The sequence below is a fragment of the Aspergillus ibericus genome (genome assembly GCF_003184845.1).
Source record: "Aspergillus ibericus CBS 121593 unplaced genomic scaffold BO80scaffold_25, whole genome shotgun sequence".
Classification (NCBI taxonomy): Eukaryota; Fungi; Ascomycota; class Eurotiomycetes; order Eurotiales; family Aspergillaceae; genus Aspergillus; species Aspergillus ibericus.
The window spans coordinates 432,806-452,665 of record NW_020292123.1 but is presented as its reverse complement, the minus strand read 5'-3'; the positions used below and the strand labels follow the sequence as shown (position 1 = coordinate 452,665).

Here is a 19,860-nt window from a genome sequence, read left to right as displayed (position 1 = left end):
CCAAGCGGCGTTGGAGCGAGCGGCCCAGGGACGCACCATGATTGCAGTGGCGCATCGATTGGCCACCGTACAAAACGCGGATGTCATCTTTGGGCTCGGGGAGGGGGGACAGGGGTTGGAACAGGGCAGCCATCGCGAGCTGCTGGGACGTTGGGGGGTCTATTATCAAATGGTAGGTTGGGGAAAACCACATAGCGTCTGATTCTCGAACTCGAGTGATCCGCTAATGAGATGAACACAGTGCCAGAGCCAGGCGCTCGATCAATCGTGGTGGACGGCTGAAGCAGGGCGGATTCAGGGTCGCGACCGTGGAAGTCGCCTACGTGAGTCGATGGATACCACATCCAGCAAACCTGGTACATTGCCCATTTAACGACCGGGTCGGAGTAGAGAACCCCTCGGGGTGAGGGTGATCATCGCGAAGGATGAGGCCCTTCCATGGCTGATAGACACCAACTTGGGCCGGGAACAATGGCAGGCCGGGAAGACCTCAGCATCTACAAGCCCACAGAGCGGCCTTGGGAATGGCGAGGAAAAGTACACAGCTAGCAGAGTAACACCTACACGTTTGAGATTAAACCATGGGGACCGAGCATCGTCTCGAGTTTCAGTCATCTGGGATACACGCGGTGGCGGCCACAATCCCGTCCGTCTTACTCGTTCTCCTCCACTCCAATCACCGTCGACTTGAACTTCCGGGCCGGGGTCTTGCGGTTGAACAAGATGTCGGTCTCCCGGTACGAGCGACCCTTGAGCTCGGGCAGGAAGAAGAAGGCCATGATCCAGCAGAAGGTGGCGGTCCCGCCCCAGACATAGCCGCACTTGCCCGCGAGGTTCCAGCCGGTCGTGTTCAGCATCCGCGACGACAGATAGATCATGGGAATTTCCGCCACGTAGTAGGCGGCCCGACCGACGGCGGTGCTCAGCGCGCGGAGGCGCACGGAGGAGGTCTCGGAGATGATGGTGTAGGAGATGGGACCCTGGGTGCCCGCAAACACGAAGGAGATGATGACGCCCAGACACGCCTGGGCATAGTTCGTCGCCGACGTCTGCGTCACGGAGGCGCAGATGCCCAGGATAAAGAGCAGGGTGACGTTGGTGGCCGTGCCCCAGAGGTAGATGGTGCGACGGCCGAACCAAGCGCTCAGAAACCAGGAGCCGCCATTGGCCACAAATTGCAGACACGAGTTGATCAGATTGAGCTCGAATGCCTTGTTGGTCGAGATGCCAGCCTCTACCGCAGGGTCAGTCAGTCCGTTCTAGGGTATCAGGGGTCCACGCGGCGCGACTCACGCTCGAAGAAGTAGGTGGCCTGGTTGGCAATCAGATTGCCCGCAAAGTTCTGGGAGGCGTAGACCAAGCAGGTGATGATCGTGCGCCGCAAGTCCGTCCCCTTCAACAGATCGAGGAGCGTCGGGGAGCCCCCCATCTCCGCTTCGATCTGGATGGTGCGCTCCATCATGGCCAGCGTCTGCTGGGCCTGTTCCGGAGATTTGGTGCCGAGGCGCTGGATGGAGCGAATGGCCTCCTTCTTGCGGCCGCGCCGGATCAGCCACCACGGCGATTCGGGGGCGAGAAAGACGAGGATCAAGAGGGGAGTCTGGATTCGTTAGCATGGAAGAGGCAGATGTCTCGAGACGGCGAGGCTCACGGGGAAGATCCACTGCAAGGCGAGAGGGGCGCGCCACGCCCACTGGTCGTTGCGCCCATTGTAGCCATAACTGGCGGCCGCGACAATGATGGAACCGATCGACCAACTCATCTGCAGTGTGGCGGTGCAGGCACCGCGGAGGGGCAGGGGCACGATCTCACTGGCATAGGCGGGGGAATTGGCGATGAAGAATCCCCAGGGGACACCTTCGAAGGCTTGCCCGATCACCAGGACCGTGAGGGACTCGGCCTAGAGGAATCCATCTCGTCAGCCGATGCGCTCCACTGCACGGGGCCAGGGACAACTCACGAAAAAGGAAATAAAGATGGCGCCATTCATCATCATCAGGGCCAGGATGGTGGTCCAGCGGTAGCCCAGTCGGCTGGTGATGGGACCGGCCAGAAACACGCCGATGAAGGCACCACATTGGCCCGACTGGAAGAGCGCACTCTGCCAGCGCGTCGGGACGACGTATTCGGTTCCGCTGACATGGACCCCGTAGCGCTTTTGGAAGGCCTTCAGGGCGACGAAATTGGTGTTCAGAAACATGTCGAACGATTCCATGACCTGCTGGGGATCAGTGGCGAGTCCCCCGCGCTACTCCCAACGATCCACTCACAATGGTAAAGCACATGATGAAGGCCCATAAGCAGGCCCAGGGGTGCTTCTTGGCCGCTTCCCACACGCCCAATTCATGCTCGCGATTCTCCCCATCGAAGGCCTCGTGCATCAGATCCGGGTCGGCCAAGGCCTCGGAATGGTGCACGTCGACCTTCTCATCGCCAGAAAACTCCTCCTTGGGGGGGGCGGTTTCCGAAGACATGTTGAAATTTGCTCGCCGTGTCAGCGGGGAATGCAAAGGGGGTTACAGCAACCGACCCGGAAGAAATGGGGGTGGTTCGCGTCTTATATCCTGCCGGCCTCCGTGCGTCTAGGGCTGGCGCCGCTTTGCGGTCAGGGGGGGGGGGGGGGGAACGCGAAGTGGTGCCGCCGGGCTTTTCCCACCAGCAGCAGCAGCAGCAGCAGCAGCAGGAGGAGGAGGAGGAAGGCGAGGCAATTACCCGAAGCTCGGCCTGGGGTCGCACCAATGGCACCTGGGGTTGCACAGAGAAAAATACCCCATTGGCCTGGAAGCTTAGCTGGGACGCGACCATCGGGTGATCCCAGCCTGGTGGGTGTTTAAGCAGCCTGCTCGTGACTCAAGGACTGGCGGACCACGTGTCGGGCGAGCGAGGAGGCGGCGATAGATAGATTGCACATGGCCGTCCCCTGCGATGGTTCCATTGGGGGCGGTGGATCCTTCCTAGGGATGCGGGGCCCCGGGACGAGACGACTCTTAGTACTACTTAGCTGTCGGGCGGTGCTTGATCCTGGATGGACTACGATCCCTGGCCGTTGGGCGCGCACATCCCCCTCGATGTATCCACTGAGGACGCCCCGCGCGCTCGAGCTGGGGTAAAAGGGGGTTACGTCCAACGGCTGGTTTTCGTCCATCGCATTCGTCCACGGCATGTAGAATTAATTTGTTGCGTGCAGCCGAAGCCGTGGCTCTCTTCCTTGGGCGTGAAACTCGTCCGACGCAGCGCAGGGAGGTGGTTGGTGGAATCTGGCTCATGCAGTGTGAATCCTGGCCGCGCTGGGGGACCGCGTCGGGCGCTGGTGATTGGCCCCCTTGGGCCGGCGCAAAAAGCTTTTGATATGCAAGCCGAAGCCAGTCAGAGTCACTGGGTCGGATGACGCGAGCCCCTGGAGTCTAGGCTTCCCCAGACGCTGTCCCGGTCGAGGAGCCTGCCGTGATGGGCCATGGAGGTGAATTACTTGCACCATCACTACCATCACTACCACCACTACCAGCAGCAGCAGCATTATCATTACTCTTAATGATCTCCATTCACCTCCAGTGGGTGTCCAACAGCCTCGGCTTGGGTGGCCACCGGGTGGAGGGCAGCGGGAAATTGCGGACGCGGGCGGTGCTGCTGTTTGTGGACTAGCGGGAACGCCCTCCAGATTGACGAGTCCGGGGAATTGAGGGGAAGACTAAGACTCCTACTTACGACCTAGTCGGCTAGTCCTATCTTTCTCTAGTCACTGGTCATAGGATCTAACCGAGGGGTCCCCCCCGGAGTGATTGGTTCCCCCGGCAGACGCCACCAACCTGCCTGGCCAACCATCGCCATCCTGCCCAAGGACCGTGCCATTCCCGTTCAGTCAGGGGAAAAGGTATATCCCCCGCTGAATGGCTCGCCAAACGAGCGAGCGGTCTCGTAGAGCCGGGATGAGGTCTTGATCGGGGCCCGCTGGCCGAGGTCCAAGCCCCAGCAGCCGCTCAATCAACTGATACGAGCTGACTGGCCCGAAGGAATCGTGGCGCTGCCCATGAGGTTGCACTGAGGTCTCCGACCGCGCGACATGCTCCACGGATGTCGCTTCTCGATGGTGAGGATGACGGCATAGGAGGAATACCCCGGCTTGCATCCCCCTTAGCCGATAAGTGATGGCTGGCTTGCCCGATCCCAACCCCCGGCGCCGATTCTCCACCCATCAGGGTGCATGACCCTCATCGCGGTCGTGGGAATCTTGCAATGCCTCCCTTCACCTCCGGAGAGTCAGAGTCCTTGTTTTTCAAATAGAAAGCGTGCTGTAGCAAGAGGTCGAGGAGATGGTTTCACGAAAGCTATGCGTTGCATCAAATAACTGCCGATAGAACCGTACGACGGGAGCAGAAAGGTAGGGCTCTGGGAGATATATACCAGTGGTACCTGGAAGATACAAAGGCCCCGCCATCTCAGTATGTTATCTCTCTCTCTGCAAAGCATCACCGTCCTGCTAGTCCAATCATGCAAGCTGGGAGAAGATCATGTTCGATACCACGGGCGATCAGGTCAGGACAGCCGGAATGGCCGTCTGTTCCACGAGGTCTCACGACTGATCTCGTCAATGACAGCGTTGAACATGATGACTCGAGCGGCATCTCTCATCCGTCGGGCCAAAGCCGTTAGTTAGCACCTCGGGTAGGCTTCCGAGGAGGCGTCCAGCTGGTGGGCGGGCTTGGAGCCGCGGGTCGACAGACTACCACACCTCCGACCGATGCCACGGGTTTGGCGTTTCATAAAGGTCGTCGGTTCGTACTCAACCAGCGCCGTCGCGGTTCTCTCGGTCTCGGACGTGTCGTCCTATTGACATTCTAGAAGATCCCGCCCGCAAAACATCCAGCGTCCCAGCCCTAGGCCTCACGCTGATTCGTCACATGTGCGTTGGTCGTGAATCTGCGCAATCAAAAGTCGCTGCCCTCGAAGCGCTGGAGCGGGCGACAAAGCATGTGTATAGTCACCTCGATTCGGACAGTTATTTCTCGGCTATATGGCGAAATGCGACGGCGGATGATGGTTTTTATCCTCCAGCTGTAGCATGCTTCGAGGTTAACTGCGGCCTCGGACTACAATGGCCCGGCTTGGGCATTTAGTTATCTACCTTTGATCGGCTAGAGAAAAGTTGAACAATCCGCTGACAGCCGACAGCCCGTGTCCCATCGTGCCATTCCGTGCACCCTGAATGTCACCAATAGAATTTTGCTTGACTCTGACACCCGGCAGGTCCGCAGGTCGCTATAAAGTGAAAGCCCTAAGAGCTTGGCGCATGTGTTACGATGCTAGACGAGGAAAGTCGCAAGGTAAGTCAGAGTAACTGTCAAGATTGATGATAACCCTAGGCGTTCCCTATCCCAGCTCCTGGTAATCGACCTTGTGGGGAGAATTTGATATCCGTACACCATCCTGCACTACCTTCTACCCCTGGGAGCATCTAGTGGCCTTCATTGGCAAGGGGGGAGATGAAGCAGCACACATCTTCTTTAACTCCAAGTACCCTCGATGGTCAATTTGATACGGCATCAAACATGCCATAACAATAAGTGTCGGGAAATTCCCTATTCCGCAGCGCCAAGGAGATAAGATGAAGTATTCGGAAATTGTAAAACTTTCATCAATGCCATTCTAATAGGTTCTATATCCATCCCAGCCTATCTCTTGCAAACAATCTGAGCATCCGTCATGGAGAACAGGGCATCGCTTTGCTTAGCCCACTCTCTCACGCTCGAGGGAATTGGTGCGTTTGGCTCTCGGATATAAGACCCTCCTTGACTCCTGTGTCCAGCGAAGAACCTTGTTCCAGACGCTGAGCCATAGTATCGCCCCACCATTTCACCTCCGCAGGCGTCGAATAGTAAACCGCGACCGCAGAGGCCCCGACGTCTGCGGGGTTAAACCCTGCCCTCTCAGCCCACGACCGAGCCAATCCACCATACGGCGAAGTCTGCCTCAAAGCCGTCAAATCTTCCACCAACTTCATGCTCTCATGCACCCCGGGGATGGCGGGATGGATGACAGCGCTTCTCCAGTCGCATTCCCTCGCACAAACCAGCCCTCCGGGTTTGCAGACGCGTCTCATTTCCTTCAGCCCTTCCACGGCGCCCGTTTTCGATGATTCGTTCGAAAGATGAATCAGAACCTGATGCGCACAGACAATGTCGAATGTCTCATCTTCGAAGGGAAGGTCCAACACATTCGCCACTTGGAAGGTCGCATTATTCACCCCTCGATTTTGCGTCAGCTCTCTGGCAGAATTGATCGCCGTCTCGCTGCAATCAATGCCGATGATCGTCCCCTGTGGAACGAGTGCGGCCAAGTCCAGGGTAATGGAGCCGGGTCCACAACCAATGTCGAGGATTTTCATATCTGGTTCGATGCGCGGCATGAAGTAGGCCGAGGTATTCGCGGCCGTGCGGACCGAATAGGTCTGCAGCATAGAGGATGAGTAGACATCCTTAGACATGTTGAGAGATTTCTGGCGTAGGCGCGTGCAAGAATGAGAGCAGTAAAGTGTTGTTGACTCGGGATTTACGGGGGTGATGATGTCTAACGGGCCGGGAACGGGCCGGAACCGGTTTTGAAAATATATCGACGGGATGGATGCAATGACCAAAGGGGTCCAATTGTCTGCTTCTGCTAATGAAACAGTCAGATGAGGTTTTCCGCGATCCCGACGAGAATATATTTCTTGGGATTGAGTCGGAATTCCTTCCAAATACTCGGTACTCCGTACGCTGTTGGTTGATATGAAGATACGCCGCCATTAAATCTGACTCAGTGTTAGCGTCAATCGTCGTTTTTTCTCTTATTCTCCCCTTATACACACACACATCTGTAGCAGAAGGGAAAAAAAAAAGAATTAAAAAAAAAAAAAAACGAAGGGCCGAACGCGATTTGAACGCGTGACCTTAAGATCTGCAGTCCCACGCTCTACCCCTGAGCTACCGGCCCTTTGGTCATGTGACGGACATCCCGCAAAGCATCCATCACTGGCTAATACAAATAGCGAAGGTCCGGACAACTGTGGGCACGGTTAGGCATGTCTACGAAGAAAAATAGAAGAACGATGATATAGATAGCCAGTAAGGCCCTTACAGACAAAATAGATGACACGTCTTGAATCTACTGCACCCTATGTCAGCTATCGAGGTCTTACCACAATTCCGGCCCGTTTCATCGCCGAATGACTGCCGTGAGAAGAACTCAGGAATTCAAGGACTATGATCGCGCCTCGCAGCGATTTCTGGCAGTGCAATCCACTATACATGGCTGGATTTAATGGTATTGCACATTCAAGTTAGTAAGGACATTGGATGAGATCCGAGCGATCAAGGTGATCACAGTGAGGGGGCAGAGGCTTCCTGCTCACGTGTCCTGCCTTCACGGCTCTCCAAGTGTTCAACAAGCACGCCCTGACCACTCGGGTGACTCGGAAATGGACAAGCCAGTCAAATGGCACCATTTCTCCGAACTGAGTCGATACCAGATGCGGCAGGGATTTGAAGAGAACAAGAATACAAGATCTTCGTTCTTATCCACACCACGCAATGGGGCATCTCTACATGGACCCGATCAATGATCACCCACTCCCCAACACCCACTTTACAGCACAGAACGAATGATGATACTCGTATTCAGTGAAAAGCATTATGGATGTCTTAGCTCCTATATCGTTTTCGAAAATATCAGCCAAACCCGCAAGAAACCAACGCTAACTCCGTGCCTGCAGCACTGCTGCATCCGGACGAGCAGGGCACTACTTCTTCCGTGCCAAAATGTCGATGTAGACGTGGCCCAGAGGTCCAGCCTCTGGGCTCCATCCCCCATGTTCGATCCGGTACTTGTCACTACTGTCCAACATCTCGACCAGGTTGACGCGATTGCCCTGGCGATTGTCCCAGTGCACCTCGCAGATCTTGGACTCGCCGTGGAACAGGTCCAGGCGGCCCTCACTGCCACGCCGGCCACGAGCGCAGATCTCGCCGATGCCGTAGGAGGGGATCACGATCTCGTCGATCTCCTCCTCGGTGAGGGACTTCCTTCGGTCGTCGGGATTATGGAATTCGCCGCTACAATCCAGCAGAAGTTAGCATTGCGGCGGCGCCGAGCAGTCGCGGCCGGGGCACGTACCCTTCAATGACGGTGTGTCGGACGGAGATCTCGCCATTGTCCAGGTGGTCCCGGATATGGAAGGAAACCCACTGGTCGTCCATGGTGGCAGTGGAAGCAATGGTGGATGGTTCAGGATAGATGATGCAGAAACTGAGTCTGAGAAGGAATCGGACAGGCTGCCTATGCCGCTATTTAATGCCCGCGTGCGTCCCCCGGCGGCACTGGGGGCAGTGGGGTGACTTTGGCATCGGGGGTCGATCCCTGCTGCGTGCAGGCCATGAGGGGATCATATGACGGCAAGGTGGTCCGACGTGGTTGGCTGCTTGGTGGGCTGATCCACGGAATCGTCCTGACGGTTAACTTTGGTTGACTTTCACGGGGGGCGAATTGTGGGGGTGGGCCTCATTGAGGGCCATTGACAGCCGGGGCACTGGTGGCGTCATGCATTCCGTGGCCGGCACGATGGCATCACCACTTTTCCCTCTCCCCCAGCTTGTCTTCCCCGCACCATCTGTCCACTCACTTCACTGCCCATCGGCACCTCATGCATAGCCCACCCGCCCATTTTTGGGTCCATGGCACACGATCGGTGTGCCCATTGGATGCCTTCCCGGGGCTTTCTGCAGTGATCCCTGCCCGGGACTTTTGTTCCCCCATCGTCCATCGAGCTGGCCGAGGGAGCTGGACCCCCCTCCCCTCGTGGCGAGAAAAATGGTCTTGAATTTCGATCGAACATTGAGCTTGGCAAACTTTCGGGAGCCATTGTCCCATCAGGTCTTCCACCATGGCCTCCCTGGCCCATCATTGCCCGGCTGGGAAGGAGGGGAATGGATGATGATCCCGACAACCAGCCTCGATCTCCTGCGGTGACGCCAGTCCCTCGTGTTGGATCCCTTCAACGGCACGATCCAGGGCCGTTTACCGCTTTGTGGAATATCACACTGGCTAGCTGTCTCAAAAATGGCCCCTCTGCAAAGTCAATGGGGAGAGTAGTACCGCGTCGCGGACTGTCGGCTACGAGCACAGCGATGGCTCTCTTTGGCCAGGACACTCCCGTTCCCGCCAATGTCTTTTAGACCCCTTGACTGTTAAATCCAATTGTCGACCGACAAGATGCCTTCATATCCAAATAGTCTATGGTTACGTCTGCCAGCACATTACCTAGAAACCTCGACAGAACACTCGGTCTACAGATCAGGTGGTGACCGTCTTCATATAGAGGTTGTCGACCACTCTGGGCGTTGACGAAAGGAATCATGACTAGGGTGGATGAAATGTCCGAATTTCTCTGTGTATCCAGTCCAGTAAAAGATATAGCACTCGCGTCTCCCGCAGATCAGCGGGACTTACAGCGGACGGGACTTGCGACACACCTATTCAGCTGGGAAGCACGGTATTAGGTATGGGAAGAGTCAAATTGACCAGATACGCATCGATGGCGCGAGACGTCTCCCCGCGAAGGAGATAGAACGTATGACCATCGCCCGCGCGGGTGAGAAGCACACTCTTCCGGATCTGGTCCTGCAATCCCACGGCCCAGGCTAGCCAGGTCAACGGGTCATACTGCGCGTTAACCAGGAGGATCGGCGTCGTGTTGTTGATCTGGGCATTATGTTCGGGGTTCTGCACGGGAAATGGCCACCCCAGGCATTGGACCTGCGGCATGTTCGCTTCCACCACCCCTTTCGTATGTGGCATCAGCGCCGTGGTCATCTGTTGCTTGGTCCGACAGGCCCAGGGAGGTGATCTGGGCCTCCCCAAGCGCGATTCGCACGGCCTCCACATCCCGGGCGACACTGGCGAGATACAGATGAGCGATTGAAGGGCTTGTCAGGTTCCCACAACTCTGGCCCAGGGCACGGTACTTGTGCAGCATGGCTTCAACTCGGCCTCGGTGGTGGGAAAGTTGGACACACGCTGGTTGTAGATAGTGGAGCTACATCGAATGGGGAAACTGAAGCCCGTCTTGCCATCGCAGTCGGAGCCAGGGATAAAAGAACCCCGGCAATGAGGACAATGGGGTTACCCCGGAATAGACCTTGTGATTGGGGTCGCATGTTTGCGAGAACTCGGAGGTAGGAACGAATTGGTGCTGCCCGGATAGAGGTTAGGAGATCATCGCGCGTTCTATTTAACTTGGCCTGTCGCAAGATGACTTACCCGATGATGTAGCCTGGTGAGTATTTCGAGACTGAATACTGAGTGGGGCGATAGGCCACGCCAGGCACTCTGATGCCTGACCGTCCTCAGCTCACAGACATCGGCCTATTCATTACACGCTCCAGCCAATCGGATGTCTGGCTTCGGCACGGACGACGATGTTGGCGGGGTAAGAACTTGGAGAGATCTCAGCTCGCACTGAATAACCCATCTGGGCTTATTGTGTCGTACATACGACCATAGGGTGTGGAGAACAGGGCTTCCCGTCCGCTCAGCCGTACTTAAGCCACACGCCGGGAGGTTAGTAGTTGGGTGGGTGACCACCAGCGAATCCCTTCTGTTGTATGTTTTTGTATGTTTTTGTCAATTTTAAATCCATCCATCGTCCATCTCGGCTGTTGCTGCGCAAGTTGAGGGCTGCGCACCACGGCTATATACCAGCAGGTATAGTTCGGCGACATTGGCCACACTCCAACCTGCAAGGATAGGAACAGGCAGGCCACATTTCAAATGATATGCCCGTTATCTAAGCTCCCACCTCAGCTCTCAGATGTATTTATACAGACCTAGCGTTGCTCTACCCCACGGTGGTTGTACAGTTCACCTAGGATGCAGTTGTTGCAGCCTCTCCATGACTGGGGATAGATGAGATGAAGTGAATGGTGCGGACCCTGAACAAGGTTTGTGGACTTTTTCGGTTCTTTGCGACGGAAACAGAAGCCCCGAGTAGCCAATATCCTCTTTTTTTCCTTCTTTATCTGCTATGCCCCATAGCCTTCGGCTCTAAAGCACCAGTGAAACCTGGTTCGTCGACTTGAAATTCTTGAGCAATTTTTGCTTCCCAGGCGGTCGCTTTACTATACGAACACAACGCCTCATTCGAGTGGATCTAAGACAATCGTCTTGCCAGTCCTCTTCCTTTCAGAAGACCCCACGACCTGTTATTGCCTGCGTATATATATTGTCGGTCCCCGCTCAAAGAAGCGGTGGGATGCCATTGTACCAGCATATACATCGACCTTGTTTTGCCTAGGTTAGGATAGCGCACCGGATAGCTCAGGGCCCTTCCAGCCGTGCTGGCTTCCGACACTCCGAATGTATACCGGATCGAAGCCTTCACCGCAAGCCACTGTACCAATTTAATACGTCTTGTTTGCTGCTCCACCAATTTCGCTCCTCCCAGCGCTGGATCGGCAACTCTCGACATCGCCTCCAGATGTGGCGAGTATGCTGAATGTGACATGCACGCGATATCCGTCGTATCAAACCAGGGGCTGTGGTGCGCCCCAGATTGACGCGCTCATGGTCAAGATGGAACGTGTCCAGACTGAAGATTGACATGCATGAGGGCCTGTGCATAGACCTCTGGGCACAGGCCGCCTAAATCCGCAATGTCCACAACTCAACACCAACCCTGATCCATTGCACCCGTACAGATGCGTGGTTAGTGAACTGGGGGCTCATCACCTCACACAGTCATTCGCATGACTGCGTTCGATATGGTGAAGCTTGTCGTTCCTAACCATGCCATATCCAGACCACCCGTGTGAAGTCCGGAATAGTGTCATCAGATGACTAACGGCGACTGCATCGCCATTTGGCTTTGTGGGGTTGGGGGCCCGAACATGGTAAATGCTTCCAATGTCTGCCGCCAGATGCCCGTGTCCCAGTCATGGTGCATCAGGCTTTCGAGGTACACGGCAGGCTCAGGCTGCACGGGCAGCTGGGCTGGTGCCCAGTGAGGTTGGGCCTCGTATATCATGGGTGCGGGAGGGCCCTGCCAGGAGACTGGAGGTCGAGCGGGGCCGTAGCCCTCATTCGGATGCTGCACCACATGGCTGATGCTGCACTGACGTTGGGCCTCTTTCTTGTTCTTCTCCAGCCATGCCACCATGCTAATCACTCGGCAGTTCGACCAGATATCATCCCCAAGAGAGAGCGTATCGATCTTGCGCATAGTTGCAAGCACGTCCTCGTGGACGCGCCGGCTGTCTATGTCTGGAGTTGGGTGGTTGTAGTTCCCAAACAGCAAGCTCACCTTGGCAAGAACCAGCATCACGTACCAGATGGTATAATAAGACGAGGCCGGTAGATGTACAGCCACGGATGCGGGGATCTGGATGTAGGTGGAAAGGACTCGGTGAGCCGAAGCAGTGAGATGCTGCAGCCGGTTGATCTCCCGGAGACGAAAGACATCTCTTCGACGCTGCACGGCCTGACCCAAGGTCAAGGTCGTGAGTGCGGTAAGTTCAAGACGGAGAGCCCCTTGTAGTTGAATTGTTAGACTTCTGTGGGGTGGCGGATACGGGTAGCTAAAAGCGTCGTCCACTCACAATTATCGCACTGGCTGAGACGGGACAGCTGTTCGTCGGTTTGCCTTTCTTGCCGCTCGATAGATTCCACGATCTGCTCCCAGGACGCATCCCGGGGGTGGTAGGAGCAAAGGCACACATCTTCGTCGAAAACACACTGGGTGCGTCGCATGAAGTTGTTGGAAGCGATATAGTCCCCAAGCAGGACATCGCTAGGATATTCCGGCTTGCGGGCAAGATCCTCCACGCACTGTTCAATCCATTTCGTGTGTCTCATGGTCACCTGTCGGCGGAATAACGTCGACCTGAAGGGAGTGTTTTAGTGTCGGCTGCAGGAACTGGGCCCGCAAGAAAGCTGGAATGGCACCGGACCGAGGGAAACTTACGTGCAGCACAAATGATAGCAACCGAGCAGAGCCCGTTGTTCGGTGGGGTTCTGATGGTGTCGTTGAGACTCTGCGCCTTCCGGCGGGATCGGCTGCATCCGGATGTTCTCGTCTTTATCGATCCCCAGGTCGACCACCACCATGTGAGCCATCTCGAGCAACATGTACTTGTGAATGTGTGTAGTGCGCCAGTGGTAGTGGAACCATGCACAATGCACGAGAAGGCCAAGCAACAGATCGAGGTTCCGTTCACTCTTCACAATGAGGCGAGTGGCCGCTGTCTCCCTGACAAGCGCCTCCAATTTGTGCTGCAGGAGAGGCTTGTGTTCCATGCAAACAGTGACGATACACAGTAGCAAGAACGGCGATCGTTGGCGCAGGCTTTCGATGTCCATGTCCGCAGCGACCATGACAAAGGGAAACTGGGGCATTTTCTGGGTGCGGAACTTGTCCAGCAGTTCATCCGCCTCGCGGAAGCCGACCAGCCCGCCCAAGACGGGTTCGCCTGATGCCTCATCGGCAGATCGGGAGGCTTCCCGTCGGTGGTAAGTGGGTGGCGAGTCTGGCGGGTGCGTAGACGGGGTTGCGCTGGAGAGCGGAGCTTCAGGGGCAATTTGGCCTTGCTGGGCGAGGTTAGAGTGACGGCTGTGGGAAGGGGTCAGGATGGGCTTGCATACCTTGTGGCCGAGTTGCGCAGCCAGCTGATCGATTTGCTCCTGGAGGGCATCGATGCGGGTCTTCCTGTAGTTGGGGGGAAATATTAGCCATTAGATACTACGCTGCAGTCGGAATGGCATGGGGAATGCAGGAACACCCACCTGGGCCTGTTGGCATGGGGGGCCTCGGGCAGGGTGCACGACTGGCCCAGCCGGGTGCAGCGCACGCACGTGCCCGTGCTCCCCACAGGCACGCAGCGAACCTTTAGGCGGACACAGCGGACGCAGGCATGGCGTCGCGGAGGCGGCTTTCGATTCATCAGCTTGGCTGGGATCGGTCCTGACCAACCTTAGGTAACAGGGCTGACCGGCTGGGATGACGTTGAGGAGGAGGTGAAGGAAAAGAAAGGCGCGCGAGAGAGCGACTAGCGCTGACTGCCGATTGCCTGCCCCGGACTAGCTCCTCTTCGCCGGTCACATGAGGGCCGCCCCGCGCCTCTTTCTTTCTCCCCCCACCTCTTTCATTCTTCCTCTTCTCCCCGGATTTCTCCTGTCCCCTTTGTCATCTCGTCTCTTCTAGTTTTCTCAGCCATCCCAATGTCTCACCTCTCTTCTTCGCATCCTGGCCGCCCGACCAGGGTTCTCGAGAGGCCACCAATCCCAAGGGTTCTGCACGGGAGGCTGCGCTAGAGCCCACACTAGAGCTGCGGCCTCGGTGCAACCAGGTCGGAGTCGGAGAAGGAGTCGGACCTCTCCTCCGAGCTTCCAGCCTCTCTACCAAGGGCCAGTATCCTCTTCCCCCACGGTCTCGACTCTTAACCAACTGCAAGTGACATCTTGGCTAATCGGCAGGTGGCTTCGGCACTAGCTCTCCGGGGGACCACACGAACCGGTGGAACGCCGATCGCTGTCATTCTCCACTCTCTAGCCCCAGTGATATACTGTCGCCCGATCGATACCCTCCTGCTTGTTCCGACCTCACCCCAATCAGAGCCTCTTCCATGGTGACAGTGAGAGCCCTTGAGATGGCCACCAATACAGTCGAGTTGTGCATAGTTCCTCCTGGTGAGAGTGGTTGTGTTGGGGAATGTCTATGCCGTCGAACCTGGCTATCTGGTGCATCTGACCCGAATCACGCTATTACTCTGCAGCAATACCGATACACGAATTGTCAAAGACATCATGCGAGACGCTAGTTCTACACAACCCCATGCAATTTCTGATATGTGCTCAGTCCCTCAGAGTGTCAGTCTGCTATAATATCTGTCGCCGCTCGCGTCTCACAATCGTGATCCTCGAGCTCGTGGTACTTAGTCTTCCACCTATTAGCTAGCTATGCAGCTCCAGATCGCCCAGTACGGTCTCGGAGAACCTTCAAATCGTGGTATGCTGGAAGACTTAGCTCGCGCGATGCCAGTCATTTGCGACCGTGCACCTTGCACGGACACATTCCAGGGTGCAACCAAGGTGTAATGCACCTACACACTCGCCAGAGAGGCCAAAATCCTGGGAAACTGACTGTACAACACAAATGTCCGGGTGGTTGTCCCAGGTTTGGTGGATAATTGCTGCGTAGGCTCCCAGAATCAGCGTCATACTCTATCATAAAGCCAATAGCTGTATGCGACGGCGCAGCGGACATATCGAGTCATTCCTGGATCATGGCGGAAGTCCGTTGGGGGCAAAGCCGGCGAGTCAAATGGAGGAGGGCAGGGGCATCGTGATATTAAATGATAGTCGCTACGCATGTATCATCGTCGATGAAGAACACTCGCCTTGGTAGTTGGATAGATACGACCGCAGGAGATTGATGCTAGGTTTCATAGCTCGATCCAATCAGTCATCCCCCAGACGCCAGCGTCTTGTATCCGGGGGTGCCTAAGGTAAGATCAGCATTGCAGCAATTCCACTTCTGGCCATTTCCCATGTTTATAGAATCACGATCGCTATCTAACATCCAATGACGATGGTTCTCACTTGCATATATTTGTTGGGGTACATCTTCCCCAAACTAAACACTAGAATGTTAGTGAGCAGGCCTTCGGTCGCCGGTGATTCACTCGCTTTTTCTAGAAGGTAGAAGGGCTGCTATGACTGGACATCGTTAATGGCAACTAGAGGCTGCGCGGGGCCAACTCAAGCTATCGGCGAATGCCATCCAGCTCGTGTAGGTGTAAGAGTGTGCTCAAGTCAGAAAGCCCCACACGTCAGTCGAACCTATGTCTATACCTTCGAGGAACAGATCGCTCCACGGAATATCAACCCTTGCATCCGGGTATTGAGGAGATTTGTTCTCCATCTCGCTTACGGACATGCTCTGCGCCGAGCCAGCGAACGCATGGCTTTGAAGACCAAACCACGACTGGAACTCGGTATCAACATCAACACTCGCAGCAGTGGCGTCATCAAACAGAGTCAGGATGCAGTTCCCCAGCCGCTCAACGATTTTAGAGCATTTCTCCCCGACGACGCGGCCATTGGATATGCCGCGGAACAGGGTCAGAAAAGTGAGGATGTTCGTCTGCACAACCGGCCTGGTTAACTCGTGACGTAGTGGCGGGGAGGCCCGTAGGGCATAGAGCATGGTCAGGGCTGCCATGAAAAGCGCATGGATAGCCACAAATGTGTATCTGATGCGATTCATGGCGTATAGAGCGCTGTAAGAGCTGATCAGTCCGATGGCGGCCTCGATGCAGATGCGCAGGTTCTCATATGACGGCATAGGCGCTGCCCGAGATGGACGATTGAGGGTCAAGACCGCGTGATGGAAAGCGATCTGAAACCAGTGAGGGGATTGGAAAGTGGAGAGGGTCTGCATGTACCGCGGAGCAGTAGAGACCCAGTGGTTGAGCTCGGAAAAATACTGTTTTCGCCTGCTCTCCAGTGCTTCAGCATCAGGTCGCCTCTGGCCGATGGAATGAAAGGAGTTGTAGATATCCGCATTGATCTTCCGTAACCGGATGATATGAATGAAGGTCGAGGTGTCCGACACTTGGGGTACTATACTGGCATGGTCTAGTGCCGCAGGTGAATCGTCCAATTCATCATCCGTCAGCTGCAGCGGTAAGGGCATTGTGATATCCGACCCCTGGATGCCTAAAGGGCGACTCATATTGATTGCCATGATGCAATTCGTCACATACGCACACCAGAAGACCCGCTTAACCATCTCTGCAGATAAAACGTCTCGTCCCATCAGACTTTCCTTCCGATGCAGGTCGATTCCGATGGCTAATTGGAGGGCGAGACCCGAGGTGTACCACAGGTTGACGGACTGTGGTTCGTTATGGCCGTACATACAGAGAAGCAAAAGGCACTGCACGCATTCAAAGTCGCCCGTCCCTATGACACGGTGCAGGTCCTGGGTCGCTCGGTGAAAAAACACCCGATGACTGGGGGTACTCCCTTCCTGATCTAACGGCTTCTCGGCGGTGGCAATTGCGCAGACAATGTTCACTAAAAACATTGATATGCCACTCGACGCTTTCCTACTCAGAAAGGGTAATAGATGCTCCCGAAGGAAGGTAGGCCGATGCAGGACAGGTAAATAGGGCCATCTACGATCGAAGAATGTTCCGGCCACGTTCATGTACGCCTCTGCATCCAAGTCCGGGATAGTAGTGGAGGGTAAGGGAGTTTCTATGGGTCTTGTGTCATCTCCCCAGAGTCTCCATGCGCTACTGAGAGCACTCCCGTTCGTATCTCTAACCCTTGTCCTCTGGGGAAAGGTTGGCCGAAGGATGCGACCGGTGTAAGGGATGTCGGATTTGAAGAGTAAGTTCTGCTTCCGCAACTCCTCGGGCGTAGTTGAACAGACATGGCGTCTGGAGACGGAAATGGTTCCCGAAGACGATAATCCTGATACATCCGGTGCATGAGAGTTGCGCAGGGGAATCTCTCCACCCGCCTGTCGTCGGAACTCTTCAAATTGCTGTGACAGGGTGTCGTACTGAAGCTGTAGAGTCTCCAGCTGACCTCGCAACCTGTCACATTGGCATTCTGGATGGGCCGGTCGTACCACTAGGCGTTCGGAGGGGATACAAGATGCGCCCACAGCTTCGCAGGCACCACATGTTGGAGTTCTCCCATCACACTATGGCTGAGGTCAGTGATCCGAGATTTTCCCGGAAACAAGGACGCCAGACCTTTTGCTTACGACGCCTGCAGCGCTCACAAGCAGCGGCACTGCGGGTCAAGCCACGGCGATGTCGGCGGGGAAGTGAAGGTGAAACGGTGGTGGCTTTACCCCCGGGCATATGGTTGGAGCAGCTGGCACGACACGGCCGGTCGGGTGGGATGCGAACGTTTTCACCCGGGCCAGACTCAATGGACCTGGATTCAGCTATGGTGGCATGAAGGCTGGAATCCATCCGAGGATTCGTTGGTTGGCGCAGAGGAAATGCCAGGCGGGCCTCCCTCTCCGGAGGGCCACTTGTTCCGCCCCGATCACGCACGTCCTATGTTATCCTCAACGGGTTAGCCTCTCCCGTGCCTCTTCGAAACAAACCAAATCCTCCCGTCATATGATGTCCCTCTCCACAGTATATCGATGATTACCGGGGGGGGGGTAAGCCATGCCTCCACATCGTTGACTCTTCCGCAGTTGTTACATCAACGCGGTGGTAGCGATGCATCCAGTAGCATCAGTTGCATGTGTTCTCGCTGAATGGAAGCCACTTTACCACGAGAACATCTGCGGAATATGCGAAGGGTCCTACACGAGTGTCGAATACGAGCATTGGAAAACACGGGTGGAATAGGCAGGATCAAGAAGCAGCCATTACCCGTAGTCATCACAGACGTTGCTACACACAGATGACACGCGAGCCACTCACAGCCCTTGTATCCCCATGGGATAAAATGCACCCAGCACGTAATTCAGATCCTGTTGAAGTTCCCATTCCGAACCATCGCTTTCACTGCCTTGCGGGGTAGGATGATCCGGGTGTGATTGTTGTGATGTGCAGGCTGCAGAGTGTTTGTCTGTCACCACTAGATGATATGCAACCGACGGCGAAGGAAGCTGGTACAAAGTTTGCACGTGCTTGGCATCAATCGGAAATCGGGAGACCTGAGTGCGACCAATCGCTTGATTCTTATATCCACGATGAGCAAGATGTTGGTCGCCGGTTGCACCCAACACACGCGGTCTCCCACCCCGACTACCAGATGCAATGACAGTGTTCCTCCAGTTCTCTTCCCCGACAATTATTCCCACACCGTGAACAAAGGCGTATAAATTGTGGCTTTGGGTCAGGTAACGGCCTAGTCTTTTCAGATAGGTGTATCGCAGTTTGAGGAGACAATTCGAGGCGTAGGCACCATGTGGGCGGAGGACGAGTTGTAGACAACAAAGAAGGCTATGGTATCGTCAATTAGAGGGATGCTGGGCTGCGAGAGCTAGCTGTTCGAAGTCAGTACTTGTTTTACTCGCTTCAGGCCCGACAAGGGCGCGTGTCCGTAAGCATACCTCGCTATGGATTGTAGGTTTACCGTAGGGATATACCATCCACGAGGGACGATTCGGTGCGTCCAGTAGACCTCGCCAGGATCTCGATGCTCTATTCCAGCACAGCATCCAGTCATTTGTGCAATGAGCCCCTCCGAAGAGATGTGTCGCGACCTGGCGTCGCAGCTTGGACGAACATCTGCATAGTGGGGTGTGCCGCAGGATCAGGGACTCCTTCCACCACATATAGCCGAGGATCCTCCGGCTTGGGGAATGAGGAAATCACCCTGCCTTTAACACCAGTCTGGGGGTCGGTTAACCAACCGAGAATCATCAGTGTATACGGGATGGTCTCCCGCAGTGAGACGCGATCTGCACTCAACCTGGCTGATCATCAGTATCTTTTCTGGAAGGTGACCAGACAATCTTGAATTGCAGACATATCACATTTCATTATTCCAGTAGAATTGTAAATGGAAGCAGCAACTGAGGCGATGCGTTCTGACTGATCACTCGGCTAGTCTGGTGGATTGGAAGATGGACCTGGTCCAGTCTGCCGAGGACGTGATGAGATCACCTGACACGAAAATGAATACCAGTCATACGGGTGTACTTCTGTATGGTAAAGGTAATTCTGCTATTGACACTTTTGAGAATAGGATCACCTGCTGAATAGTGGGAGCGATGCTATCATGGTTTGTTGTGCCTTACAACGCTCGTCTGTGGAAGAGCGCCCGCTTTTGAAAATATATATATTGACTGCCTGG

The 19,860-nt window shown here is 55.4% G+C and overlaps 6 protein-coding genes and 1 non-coding gene across 7 annotated transcripts; all 7 read right to left on the bottom strand.

Moving 5' to 3' along the window:
* Nucleotides 1–238: 238 nt before the first annotated feature.
* Nucleotides 239–2,586, bottom strand: BO80DRAFT_465753 (putative MFS maltose transporter). Its single transcript, XM_025722744.1, has 5 exons — nucleotides 2,271–2,586; nucleotides 1,961–2,218; nucleotides 1,652–1,900; nucleotides 1,294–1,600; nucleotides 239–1,234 (listed from the first exon to the last, which is right to left on the bottom strand). Exons 1-5 carry the CDS (start codon nucleotides 2,472–2,474, stop codon nucleotides 654–656), a joined length of 1,599 nt encoding a protein of 532 aa, XP_025574379.1. The 5' UTR covers nucleotides 2,475–2,586; the 3' UTR covers nucleotides 239–653.
* Nucleotides 2,587–5,640: 3,054 nt separating this feature from the next.
* Nucleotides 5,641–6,894, bottom strand: BO80DRAFT_426101 (class I SAM-dependent methyltransferase). The gene has a single exon (XM_025719677.1). It carries the CDS (start codon nucleotides 6,479–6,481, stop codon nucleotides 5,738–5,740), a length of 744 nt encoding a protein of 247 aa, XP_025574378.1. The 5' UTR covers nucleotides 6,482–6,894; the 3' UTR covers nucleotides 5,641–5,737.
* A 3-nt stretch (nucleotides 6,895–6,897) lies between these two features.
* BO80DRAFT_t188 lies at nucleotides 6,898–6,969 on the bottom strand. Its single transcript has one exon. It is a non-coding gene; the product is annotated as a tRNA-Cys (tRNA).
* An 805-nt stretch (nucleotides 6,970–7,774) lies between these two features.
* On the bottom strand, nucleotides 7,775–8,231 carry BO80DRAFT_357826 (aegerolysin family protein; the record flags this gene model as incomplete). Its single annotated transcript, XM_025715858.1, has 2 exons — nucleotides 7,775–8,087; nucleotides 8,149–8,231. 2 exons carry the CDS (start codon nucleotides 8,229–8,231, stop codon nucleotides 7,775–7,777), a joined length of 396 nt encoding a protein of 131 aa, XP_025574377.1.
* A 1,276-nt stretch (nucleotides 8,232–9,507) lies between these two features.
* Nucleotides 9,508–10,006, bottom strand: BO80DRAFT_446061 (alpha/beta hydrolase; the record flags this gene model as incomplete). The annotated part of the gene is made up of 2 exons (XM_025721535.1): nucleotides 9,508–9,843; nucleotides 9,905–10,006. The coding sequence occupies 2 exons, from the start codon at nucleotides 10,004–10,006 to the stop codon at nucleotides 9,508–9,510; spliced, it is 438 nt and encodes a 145-aa protein (XP_025574376.1).
* A 1,851-nt stretch (nucleotides 10,007–11,857) lies between these two features.
* On the bottom strand, nucleotides 11,858–13,964 carry BO80DRAFT_446060 (Zn(II)2Cys6 transcription factor domain-containing protein; the record flags this gene model as incomplete). The annotated part of the gene is made up of 5 exons (XM_025721534.1): nucleotides 11,858–12,555; nucleotides 12,624–12,907; nucleotides 12,989–13,611; nucleotides 13,666–13,729; nucleotides 13,807–13,964. The coding sequence occupies 5 exons, from the start codon at nucleotides 13,962–13,964 to the stop codon at nucleotides 11,858–11,860; spliced, it is 1,827 nt and encodes a 608-aa protein (XP_025574375.1).
* A 1,865-nt stretch (nucleotides 13,965–15,829) lies between these two features.
* Nucleotides 15,830–17,900, bottom strand: BO80DRAFT_446059 (Zn(II)2Cys6 transcription factor; the record flags this gene model as incomplete). The annotated part of the gene is made up of 2 exons (XM_025721533.1): nucleotides 15,830–17,737; nucleotides 17,790–17,900. The coding sequence occupies 2 exons, from the start codon at nucleotides 17,898–17,900 to the stop codon at nucleotides 15,830–15,832; spliced, it is 2,019 nt and encodes a 672-aa protein (XP_025574374.1).
* Between the last annotated feature and the right edge of the window lie 1,960 nt (nucleotides 17,901–19,860).